The sequence below is a fragment of the Corapipo altera genome, unplaced genomic scaffold (assembly GCF_003945725.1).
Source record: "Corapipo altera isolate COAL_440 unplaced genomic scaffold, ASM394572v1 1b, whole genome shotgun sequence".
Classification (NCBI taxonomy): Eukaryota; Metazoa; Chordata; class Aves; order Passeriformes; family Pipridae; genus Corapipo; species Corapipo altera.
The window spans coordinates 9,466,141-9,478,572 of record NW_020884881.1 but is presented as its reverse complement, the minus strand read 5'-3'; the positions used below and the strand labels follow the sequence as shown (position 1 = coordinate 9,478,572).

The following is a 12,432-nucleotide window of genomic DNA, read 5'->3' as shown; positions in this document are numbered from 1 at the left end:
CGTGTTTCAGGTTTGCTGTTTCCAGGAAGAATGGGAGTTATATCTCACAGAGAGTACAAATCAAGACAGTGCCTCAGTAACATTTCTAATGGTAGAATACACTCATGGCCCTTGAAAGCATACATCCAATGGCCAGATTATTCACTAGTCCTCTGCCAAGCTTGAATATATGGATGTGGTATAGGAAGGTGGGAGGGGAGGAGGAATTTTCTGCGAGCCTCTTGCTCTGGCTATGTGGTTTCCCCCATCCCATCTCTGGGAAATGGTCAGGAGATTAATGTAGCTGCAGAAGTACTGACTTTGTCTCTTAAATCTCTCCCTGGATGCACGGTGGGTCACTCGTTCCTGCACAGATCTTCTCCTTTGCAGAAACACTGCACTGCTGCTGTTTATCCAAGCATCTCTTGTTAGGGAGGAAAGGGAAGATCTTTTGCTTTTAGATATTTGTGGTGGCATCAGCTATCAAGTGTGTCACCAGGCTCCAGTTATGCTAACTCTGAGCATATCTGATTAACCAGCTGGGAAAAGGGAAAATAGGGCAAAAGCTACAAACCCCAGGATGATCAGGGAGGTGTGTGCTTATCCCCTTCCTCAAGTGACAGCCAATGTGCTCTGCAGCAGGGTTCATTGCAGAAAAATGTGGTTTTTTCCTAAGGGTTGTTCTGACTTACTTCATTCCCCTGAAACACAGCCCCTGGCTGAGCCCCTCGCTGTGATGCTTGGCCTGGAATTAGGACACCCAGCCCTGTGCCTAATGGATGAGGGCCCCAGCATAGAGGTGGAGGGGTGGTAATATGTGACAGTCAGTCCAAATAGGTCTTTAACAAATAGATCTGAAAATAGGTCTGAAACAATAGGTCTAGAAATTATCCAGGAGAAGGCAGGTTTGTTTTGATGCTTGAATTCATCTCGCCAATTTCCACCCAAGTGCCTGTACCTTGTGTTTCTTATTAGCTGGCTCGGAGCTGTTGAATGCCTTGAGCTAATGGGAAACACTAGGCATGGAGACTTCAGTAGAATTTGGGGAAAACAAAGGGAGCCCTACTGTGCAATTAAACCCATCCACAAGGCTGCTCAAGGCCAGTTTGATCCAAGTCCAAGCACACCTGCTTTTTATAAAGAGATCTGGAGGGATGGGCTCCAGAATCCCTGCTTTTTCCCTATGTAACTTCATTTGTAATACATGGATAGTGTCTAGGCTGCCACAAGAGCTGCTTTCCAGTGTTCTTGCATGACAGCTGGTGGCTCTCTTTCTCAGGAAACCTGTCCACACTAGACTTAAGGATATCTGAGCCCATCCAATCTGCACTCCAGAGCCAAAGCATTTATGTCATGCCTGACACAAACATTAAGCTGTCACACAGCTTTGTGGTGTCAGCAGGGAAATGTGTGCTCCTCGCTCCTCCCCTCTCTTCTCCACAGCTCATCCAAAACCTAGAGGATCAAGTGTTGCCAGTTTGGAAATGAGATTTAATAATTCCCAGGACATCATCTGTTGAATATGATTAAGAGGGATGGTCAGAAGCTGCTTCATGATCTGGGCTGCTTTAACCTGCCCGCCTTGTAAGCAGGCAATAAAAATAACATGTAAAGAGATCCAGTTTCATCTTTAATTGCTCAAATTGTGTTAATGTGTCAGAAACCATTAATTCTGATACAAACTGTAACATGTAGTAACAAGTAACCACTGTTTCTTTCCAGGCCTTAATGGTCTATTGTTTGTCTTATATTACTAATGTTTAATTACAAGAAGTGCCACTATAGCTCCTGATTCTCTGTTTAGCAAGAAATAGAGATTTAGACTATGAGGTGATCACACTGGAGACATGGCAGTTTTTCAAGCTATCTCTAGGTAGCAAACAAGCTGAAGGAGAAAACATTTACTTTTAAAGTACGCGTAGAAATTACCCATAAAATCTAAATAGAGACAGAAACCTCCCTAATAAGGAAAGGCAGCCATGTGTGCTGAACAACCAAAATGTAAAAATATTTAATATATATGAGGGAAGCATGTACTTGTACAAACAGAAAACACAAGGTACTTCACTCTATTAATGACAATGTGCACAGCAAGCCTCAAGGAAAGCATTTTATGCCAATGGAGAAGGAATACGTGCAGCCAAAACTCATTGGAGAGCCCATATCTCCAAATTCTGTGTCAACTTAGATGAGCTTACATTGCCTGGAAGATGTATGTAATATATTGTGCTCCTAAGCAGGTTTTGCTACCTCTGGTAAGCAACTCTATTTGACAAAATAGGCACAGACATCCACAATGGCAAAAGACATAAGTTTTGGGATAGTTAGTCCTTACAACTAACAGCTATGGATGTGTTTGTTACACTGCCCATACTAATCTATGGTAGCTGTAACTCAGATAGAGGTATAGGATGATAAGAAGGTGCTATTTTTTTGAATGGGAATGTTTTGAATATTCCTATCCCCCAAACTGTGGAGCCAGTTCTTATAGTGGCAGAACAGCAACTCCTCTGTGAGGCCACAGCAATGCCCAAGTCCCCACACTCTCTTGCAGAAATGAGACTTTCAGGGCCACCTCCCCAGCTCAGCTGATTTTCCAAGTGCTTCATGTTTCTCACTTCAATCCCATGCTGAGAATTGTCATGTCTTAATCTGCTAAAGCAGGAATGATTTTAATCAGTTGTCTTTTTGTTCTTGCAAGTTACTGGCAGAATGTATGAATTCAATACGCGGTCGGGGGCCCGGAGGTGGAAGAAGAGCAATGAGCCCCTTAAGCCAATACTGGCTGGTCAGGTTACATACAGTGCCACAAACAATAGTGGCCAAGGGACAGACAGAGCAGAGACAGCAAGTAAAAAAGAACCTTCAGAGAAGAGGAAAGAGCTGACTGCAGCAACAAAACCAGCTACCAAGCCCTCAGCAGACCAGGATGGACTGAGATTACAAAAGCATAAAGAGGAGTCTGAGGGCAGGGGGTTATCCTCAGTGGCTCCCCAAGGTGGGAACTGACCTCCTATCCCCAAATGAACCCTGCATTGCCATTAAACCAGAGTTCATGCAATTCCAAGCTGCTTTCCAAGCAACCTCTGATCTGAATAGCCAAAGGATCAGATGTGATTTTTCTCTCTATATATCTCAGCTGCAAAACATAAGGTGGCCACTGGTGTGTATACTGGACCCAAAACCAGGATGAAGCTGGAGGTACCTTTGACAGGTGCGTGTATGAGTGGGAGAGAAAGGGAGGACGTGAAAGTGAGAGAAAAGGAAACAAAAGCAGAGTCACAGATAAGAATTCACTACCCACTGCCCCCTACAGACACCGGCAGTGTCCTCCTGGAGGAGCTCTGCAACCCCAACCAACATGGCCACGTCCTCTGACTGCCTTTGGGAATGGCAGCATACGTAGGGATGTGCTTTCTCACCAGCGAATGTGGTCTCCTATCCCTGCTGAGCAGCAGAATGAGTGAAAACCACATCAGGGTAGAAATGTCGGTAGAAATGTGTGTTTATAGAAGCTAAAAATACTTGCTTTTCATTGAGTATTTTATTTCAGCCCTTTCTTGCCCTCCCATCTTGCTGTAGAAAAGACTGTGGCTTGAAAGCAATTATGGAGTGGAGAAAACCCACAGCTTGTTATGGTATCTCAGGCTGTCATGTCAACGCTTTCAGCTTATTTATCTTTCATAACACTAGCAACACTAGCAGCATTTAATATCTTCACCTTTGGTATTTTCTCTGGCATATTTAATGTTTTACAGAATCAAGTGGAACACACTCAAAAGAATAATGACAGTAAGCACATGGGGTGAAATAATCTTTTCCTAGTGTGGGAATGTATAATGTAAGTGCTGTCTTAAGAACTGATATAAAACAAGCAAACCCTACGAGATTTCTGAAAATTATTTTAATCTGAAGAAAAAAAGTTATAAATGATGACTTAATGCTTCATATCTTGGCTTCTTTTCTTTCCTGATTACAAAAAGGTTTTTTGGCAACAAAGTGCTGATACCAGATGATGAAACAAAAACTCGGTTTAACTTGAGCAGGGACAGTCAATGACGATTTTATTCAGTCTGTCAGATGCATTGTTTTTTGTCATACAATGAAGGACCTGGATGGAGAGGTCCATGATAATTTCACCAAGGATCCTACACTTCACAAAACCACCTGTCATGGTGTTGTGACCCTTTGCTGTGCTCCAAAGGAGTGGTTTGGCTCAGCAACAACTTCCCTTACAAACACCAATCACCTTCAGTCAAATGCTCATTCGTTGCACAATCAGAAACCCAGCATGTAATGAATATCACAATGGCAGAGATAGGAAAGAGTGATTTATACTCTCTTAGCATGTTATCAGTTTATTGTGTCCCTGGTGGTTGTCATAGTGTTGTTTGACCCTCCAGCATCAACAGGGCCAGACACACATTCAGTGCTCCAACCCACTATTGTTTGCATTTGTTTGCTGTAAATACAATACATTTGATTCCTATGCAGGTGATTTTCCAGTGACATAGAGAAACTCTACAGTAAGTGATAGTACTGATGTAACTGATCTTCCTAGCACTCTGGCACGAAGCTACCCATAGGCATACATGGCACCTCCAAATGGTAAATTTTGTTACCTGAAGAAGTTAACTGCATTGCTTTCATGACAGGAAGACACACAGGCATTTGTATTTACTTTCCTGGACATTTCTCTAGGGCAGCTGCTCTGCTTCCTCAGTTATTCTCATTCTGCTTTAGTGATTAAGAGGCAAATACCTTTTTTTTTAAAAGGAGGCAGAGACAGGCTATAGTTTCAGCCAGGAAATCTGCAAAGGGACAGATGAATACTCCTCTTTCTTTACTACTGTTCCTGCCTCTGAACTGCACAAACTTATTTCCTACCTTCTCAGGAAAAAAAACCCAACAGCAGCATAACATGGTATCACACCATACTCCGAACACCCATGTATGCAAACACACTGTCACAGCCAACACTGCTGGTGCTGTAGTCTCTGACAGCTGGCCAACAGCTGGGTGAAAAGCAACTACTCTCATAGTGATGCTCACATACTCTAACCTCAGAACAACAACCTCAGAGTTCTACAAAGAGGTGCCACGGACTTAAGAGAAACCAGATCCAAGAGCTAACACTGCCCAGAATGCTTGCACCTGGTTGAGGTGTGTTTAGCTGGTATATTCAGAGTCTGGGGGCAGGGCAGGGGGGGCAGGTTTAGGCAAGATAAAGTATCCTGTGAGTCTGTGCTGCATGGGTAAACAAGTGTGCTGACCATAAACTGCAGCTTCACCAATCCTTACGCTGTTGCTTCAATATGTGCTATGCTGATCTCTAGGTCCAACAAATTCTTCATCCTGATCTTCACTGCAGGACCTTGTTTTGGGCAGGACTACTTTCCTTGCTTGGGATCTACTAAATCAAGGAATAACAAGGCTTTATATGAGCAACAGCTTTATGCAAAAGTGGCACCATTTTCCTCTTAGCTTCCCCTGCTACTATTGATGTTCCTCCCCGTGAAGTAATCAAGAATGAATTTAGGTCTCATTGAGCCAAAGCACAGCCATTCATTTCTCCGGGCTGCCTTTGATAAGGCAAAAGCTGAGAAGATAAAACTGACTGACCTAGATGTACGTATACCTGTTACTTATTATATCAAAAAATACGTGAAATGATGCTTTGAATATATGCAAAATTCTTTTTCATAAAATAGAAATTATAATATGCTGTGCAGTGCAGCTTTAAATGTTAAAAACCTCTTCCAATTGTCAAACCAGCTTTTGTGCTTTTTCTCATTCATAAGTGTCTCCTAGAGCACAGATTCAGTGTCCTGAACTGGCACTAGGTGGACTGAGAGCAAAGATTAAGTGCAGCTCTACACAATAAAAGCGTTTGATAATTGGAACAATTAGCCAAGACCAGGAGGCCTTTCCATCATTTGAAGCCTTCAGAAGTCAAGAATGGCTGCTGTGTGCTGTAGAGGGTCAGACTAGATGATGGGAACAGCCTCTCTAGTCTTCAACAGCTCTGTTAGTCTCTGTGCACACAGATACAAGGTGTGAACTTTGGTGCCATTTATTTTAGAGGGATGACACTGATAAGCTTAGACTAGAAGAAGAAAGGCACCTAGTGGTTCAAGCAGAGTGGCTGAGGGCAACAGTTCCTGACCTACAGCTGCCTAATACATGTTATGCATTAATTTTATCTGGTCTACAAAAATCAGTGTGAGTTCTGCCACAGGTTTTGATTGCTGTGTCTCTACCTATTACACATCTCTGAAGTGCTTTGAGACCTGTGGATTAACATTGCTCTGAAAGTATCAAGACTGATTAGGAAAGAGCACAGGTCACTTTTCCTGACTGAGTCTAATTCCCCCAGTAGCTTATGTGTGACCATGTTACTGAGGTTTTTGTGCTGTTCTCCAAACTGAATGTACTTCTAATGCATAAATGTTCTGCTTTCATGCTGGTGTTATAAATAGCACTTGCAATAAACATCAGAAGTCTCAGCTTCTGGCAGTGTAACTTCATTTTTATCAAGGAATGTAAAAGTGCTGATACTGTATTTGCTTATGGTCTCAAAGAGACCTACACATGAGAACAACCTCAGCTATAGAGATGGAGAATGTCTCCCCAGGAGGCTGCCACTTCGTGACTGCTCACTAGGAGCAGGAGATGGTGCTTGGATCCCCTCAGAGAAGGAGTGTCAGACAAGGGGAACAATCCTCCTCCCTCTGAGCAAAAATCTGGTTGTTCGGTTATTTTATGAGAGGGGATTGGAATGCCATAATGGAACTAGCATTTTAACAGCAAGCAGCCACAACTACATATTGCACATGCCCTGGATGATTAGTTGTCTGATACCCCCAGCCACAACAGGTCCTTCAAAAGGCTCCAGATGAAAGGCTGAATATGGGCATGGCCCCCACTGGGTTCCATCCACGCACGGTTTGTCTGAACTAGTCACTGCAAGCTCCCCATGTTGTCACTGGGGAGAAAGAGCACTTTAGGGGTGACATATTAAAAACAAGATGTCTAGAACAGATCAGATGAACTGTGCCCTAAAAGCAGCTCTTTCTGGATGTCTAGATCAGATATTTAATGCCTCCGCAATACACACAAAGGTAAATCAGCTGAATCTCAGCCCAGGTTGTTTGGGTGAGGGCAGGTCTGTACTGCTGCACCAACGCCTGAGGAAGCTGAAAAGCAGGAGAAAGCTGAACACAGAGGTCAGCCAGGCTTTGCTCAGGAGGAAATGGGGCTCCACCCATGCTTTGTTAGTGCTCCGAGGTCTGCAGAATGCTTTCTGGGATCTGACTTGGGGTAACTCTGCATCTGGAAGCATGTTCTGAGATGTGCTTCAAAGTAGCCCTGTAGAAAAGCATGGACCTGGCCAGGAGACTGAAGAAGTCAAATACAAGCTTCAGCGACTTTCTGCAGTGACTCTGTTATTGAGTGAAAGACACCCTTGAAATCAAAATAGATAAATAGATCTTACTCTGAATGCTATTCAAGGATGATACCACTCAGCAGCTGTTTGGCACCAAACTCCAGCTCCTGCAGGTCTATAGATGCCCTGGGATTTGATTTTGAGGCAAGGTACATGCTTAATTTCCAAGGCTTGAAAATAGCATTTGGAGAACGACACAGGCAGGCATGGTTTGCTCCAGCCACGCAGTTGTGCCTAATTTTCAATTCCTTATGGTGGGTACCAGCTGGGGCCATGCAAAGAGGAGCTGCAGTGCTGTGTTTGCACAGGGCACACCTGGATTAGCCCTGTCTGGCACAGCACAGCTTGCCCTGCCCAGGTGTCAGTACGGGGCTCAGCCCATGGTGCCTTGCCTGCTGGCCAGCTGTGACAGCCAACTGTTTCCAGAGGAGCTGTGAGTATCCCCGTGCACAGGAACCTCCACTGGGGAGGGTTTGCAGACTGGTTCCTGTCCCTGTAGGCAGGTGGGCCCACAAGCTGCTGGATCTGCACATTTAGCACAGCTCTGAGCACAGCCTGCTATTAGGTCCAGATAGGCTGTCATTAGAAAAACAAGGTGAAGGCCCAGCAGAGGGCAACAAAGATGATTAGGGATCTGATACATCTCTCTTATGAGGAGAGATTGCGGGAGCTCGGCCTGTTTAGTCCAGAGAAGACAGAGGGGATCTCATCTATACATATAACTATCTCAAAGTTGGATGTCAAGAAGATGGTGCCAGACTCTTTTCAGTGGTTCCAAGTGAGAGGGCGAGGAGCAATGATTATAAACTGAAAAACAAGAAATTCCACCTCAAAATGAAGAACTTCTCTGTGTTGAGGGCGAGACAGCACTGAACACGCTGCCCATGACAAGGAGGTCATGGATTGCTCCTCTCTGGAGACATTCCAAACTCACCTTGGTATGGTCCAGGTCACCCTACGTTGGCAAGGGGGTTGGACTGGATGATCTCCAGAGGTCCCTTCCAACCCTGACTATTCTGTGATTCTGTCACAATACATTGCCACCCGGCCACACTGGCACTGGGAGGAAGAGAAGCTCCAGCACCCCCTTTGCTGGCCTAGTCTCTGCTCGCTCCAGCCGTCTCTCTTCTCCTGTAGTTACTGAAGGCAATGGCAGAGAAGGGCTCTCAGCCATCCTGTCAGTGACCGGTCAGCTGAAACTTCCTCCGGGCCCTCCTGGCAAAGAGGGAGGCAGGGGGATGCCCCTCACTTGGAACAGGGAAGCTGAGACGCGGCGTTCCTCCCACGGCAGCGCGGCTGCGGCGTGTCCGAACTGCCCCGGCCGAGCCCTGCTCCTGGTGCCGGCCCAGCCCCGGCTCTCCCAGCCCAACCCGAGACCCCCCTTGCCCGCGGAGCGGCCCCGGCGCCGCCGCAGCTTCGCAGAGCAACACCGACCCCCAGCGCTCGGCCGGGGAGAGGCGGCGCCGGCCGAGGATGCTCCTCTCGGGGTGTCTCGTACCCCTGCCCGCACCCGGCCCAGCGGAGGATCGGCGGGTGCAGGGGTCGCGGAGAGAGGGCGAAGGCAGCAATAAAGGTAAATTTGAGAAAAACGAGGAAAAAGAGCTTGGCAGTCAGGCACCATAGCGGTGCAGGCGTATCCAGAAAGAGATGATCCCCTTATAGGATTAATCCGTTGCAGAGCACACTGGGTCACTTCAGGAACGATCAAATGACCTATTTTCTGTTTACTTTGAGCTCTTCCCTTCACCACACTGAACTGAAACCATTTCTTGCTGTTTATCTGAGCCACAGGATGGATGCTCCTGTACTTCATCAACTACTCTTTTATATCCATGGAGCTAGCAGGCGGGAAAAGATACTCTGGCAGTTCTCTGCACAGCCATGGATGCCAAAGCAATAAGGAACCATATTCAATCCATTTTCACACTGAATTTCTAAATGCTCCTCCCTGCAATATCCAGCCTGATTGCATCTTCCCACTTCATGCAAGTGGTATAACCACACTAACACCTACAGAGGAGGCTGAGCTTTCCCTATTAACTACCAGTACCAGGGATAGCTGTCTAATGTACTTACCCTGAAACATCCTTACAGGTGGTAAAGTATGCAGCCTGTGGCAGAAGCATCTATAAGATCAGAAATTCCCCCAAAATTCCAGGAGGGAAAAAAGCAGTTTAGAAAAGTGACAGCATTCAAAGAGATCAAAATTGACACCAGTTTCTGCCAGTGACCTTTTGCTAGAAGTTTTTGCTATTTTCTGTACCAAAATACAGCAGTGTTTGTGTGTTACCAAAGATTAAAAAGTGAGGACTAAAATCCAAATGTGCAACCTCACCTATTTGGCTCCTACCCAGCTCTGAAAGTGCCTGAAGAAATTAGGCACCTTGGTCTGTTCATCATCACCCCAAAAAGCCACCCTAGATCTCTGAGGACATCTTCTGAGCCTGCCCAGAGAGACCAGAGTCCTAATAGTGATATATAAACCTCAATGAGGAATTTCCCCAACTATTTTGCCTGATACCAGGATGTGTTTTGGCATCCTATCAACCCCACTGGCTCTGAAGGAGATGAAAGGGAAGGGGGAAGTGAGCAGAGTGTAGGTGTAGCTCTCCCTGCATAAAGTCTGCATAAAGTGGATAGTCTCTGTGAGACACCTGACAGCTAACCTCCTTTAGTGCACCCTCCAGGACCAGTGCAGCTGCACCTGGTACCTTATATCCTTTTGTCGTCTCTCCCCTTCACTGTTGTTCTTTCAGTGTGGGAGCCAGCTCAGATGATCAACAAAGAACTAAAGTAACAGGCATTTCAGGACAATATTTCAGTGTTGTTCCAACAGGTAAGTCAGGATAAAGGTGGATGCTCCCAAGCACAGCCAGTGTTGAATCAGTACCATGTTCTTAACATGCTCCTGAAGAGATCCTGCCCCATTACTGAACCAGAAGCTTTTCCCCAGAGTTAAAAGAGCATGAACTTACCCACTTAACAAAATAAAGCAGCAGCCAGCCCCAGGGTGCCTCCAGCCAGAACTTGGATGTAATCACTCTGCTGGCTCTTCTTGCATGAAAGATTCACTGTCCTTTCAGCTTTGTTAGCTGTGGGTCATGACACATGGTTCCAACCGAAGGGTAGCCCAAGGAATTAATCCTTAAGAGACTGATCCTTCACAGTCCTGCCCAGCTTGCAGGTAAAACTGTCACTCCAGCCTTAAGGCCTATTGCGCTTGCTGTAAATCCATACAAATAACCACCCAGCTCACTGAAAAGTAGGTTCATGGTCTCTTGAAGAAGAAAGGAGAGCTCTTCCAAGTTTCCAGAAGTCCTGCTCTCTTTCCATCAAGTAAATATTGAAAGCTCTGAAGTGTCCATGTTGGCCGCATGCTAAACCAGACAATCAGTAAAGTTCAAAATTAAATTTCTTCCTTGATTAAGAGCTTCCAGGGCCTCAGGTCAAGATACAGGCCCCTTGGTTTTTTTACTTTAGCAAGGCATTTCTCAAATTCATTTCTTGGTCTAGCTTCATCCTCAAGATGCTCTTCATGGAGCTGAGTGTAAAAAGCCTCCTGTGCCTGCCAGTCCTTTCTCATTACTTTTGATGCACAGTCTCTGTGGAAACTACAGCTAAAAATAATCACCCTCATCTCCTCTACTGCCACATACTATTTTATTCTTTAACTGTAACTGCCTGATCTACCTGCATCCATGATCTTCCAGGAAGAGACCTTGCCAGTACCATGCCTATTTCTGCCTGAGTACTCTCCAGGAACACTGCTGGTGTTGTGCCTGGTGTCATTGCTTGTACACTGTCATAAAGATTCCTCATATGCCACAGTCACTACTGGGAACTTCCAATAATACCGAATTCAGCTCTGAGTTGCTGCAGATTGAAGGACTGTATCTCTGTTTTTCTCCTTTAGACTCATTATTAGAATATTGTGTCCTTTTCTCTCCTCTTCTGCTTCTGATCAGACATCTTCGTTTACTTGCCAGCTCACAGTAAAATGTCCAGTTGAATTGCAGGCTGTTTCCATGGTGTAAATGTGAGGTGTTCCAGGAGCACTAGAAACACACCATGTCAGTAAAAAACCCAAAGCCAACACTGGCCCTTTTGAAGAGTGGGAAGGTTCCTGAGATGCAACACTCCATGAAGCCCTTGCATAAGAGTAATTAAAATTCAATCTGAAGACATCAACAGCCTTCTTCTGCCGTGTGCAGACTATGGCTCTTGTATGGTACCAGAAAGAGAATTTTTTTCATTAGATAGCCAGAATCTGTCCTTTATAGTTTGTCCAGTCTTCTGTTTCCTTGCTGCACAACAAGCTTTATGTCACTGCAGATAGAGACTTTGACAAGCCACTAATGTCACCCCAATGATGCCAACTGAAAATCTGAGCAGTATAAGAAAAGTCAAAAAAAATCCAAAGATCTTCCAGGCTACAGACATCTCTCTGTGGAAGAAAGGGTGTGTCATTTCAGCTCATAGGACCAGGCATGATATAGAATAAATGCTCTCTAGCTACATGTAGAATGATTACAAAATGAAACCTAAGGATACAATTCCTGTATTACTGTGACTGTTGAGGGAGCAGCTAAAGCATTTTGTGCTGATGGAGTCAGAGTAAAATCAGAAAATAATTGCTTTGATCTGTAAACTGTTTTAAAGAAAATACTGCAGAACTCAAAAAGGAATACAGTCTAGTGGCTCATAGAGGTAATAGTGAAATATAGCATTTTTAATTCAGAAAAAGGGAAAGAGAAGCCATAGAAGTATAAAGCAGCAGAATCCAGCAGAAGGATTAACATGCACAGTGCAGCCATTCACCCTAGAGCAAAGGAGAGTTCCAAGGGAAACTGATCATATTAAATGTGAAGCTAAAATTAGATGCTTGTAAAAGCAGATCAGGATGCAAAAATTAAAAGTAGGTGCTGTATCTGCAGAAAGTGATGGAGAATTAGATTTGAAGTCACCAGAGGAAGGTGATTTAGAGGATCATATGTATAAATGAGAAA

At 44.8% G+C, this 12,432-nt stretch overlaps 1 protein-coding gene and 1 long non-coding RNA gene across 3 annotated transcripts in view; both read left to right on the top strand.

Annotated features, from left to right (window-relative positions):
- CDHR3 (cadherin related family member 3) overlaps window positions 1-3,509 on the top strand; it is a 57,787-nt gene extending 54,278 nt beyond the window's left edge. For both annotated transcript variants that reach the window (XM_027639802.1, XM_027639803.1), the window contains one exon: window positions 2,681-3,509. In XM_027639802.1, coding sequence (XP_027495603.1) covers window positions 2,681-2,988 — 308 coding nt within the window. In that variant the 3' untranslated portion in view covers window positions 2,989-3,509. The remainder of the gene's footprint in view (window positions 1-2,680) is intronic.
- A 5,423-nt stretch (window positions 3,510-8,932) lies between these two features.
- On the top strand, window positions 8,933-11,915 carry LOC113945524. Its single transcript, XR_003527119.1, has 3 exons — window positions 8,933-8,999; window positions 10,183-10,262; window positions 11,759-11,915. It is a non-coding gene; the product is annotated as an uncharacterized LOC113945524 (long non-coding RNA).
- Window positions 11,916-12,432: the final 517 nt, after the last annotated feature.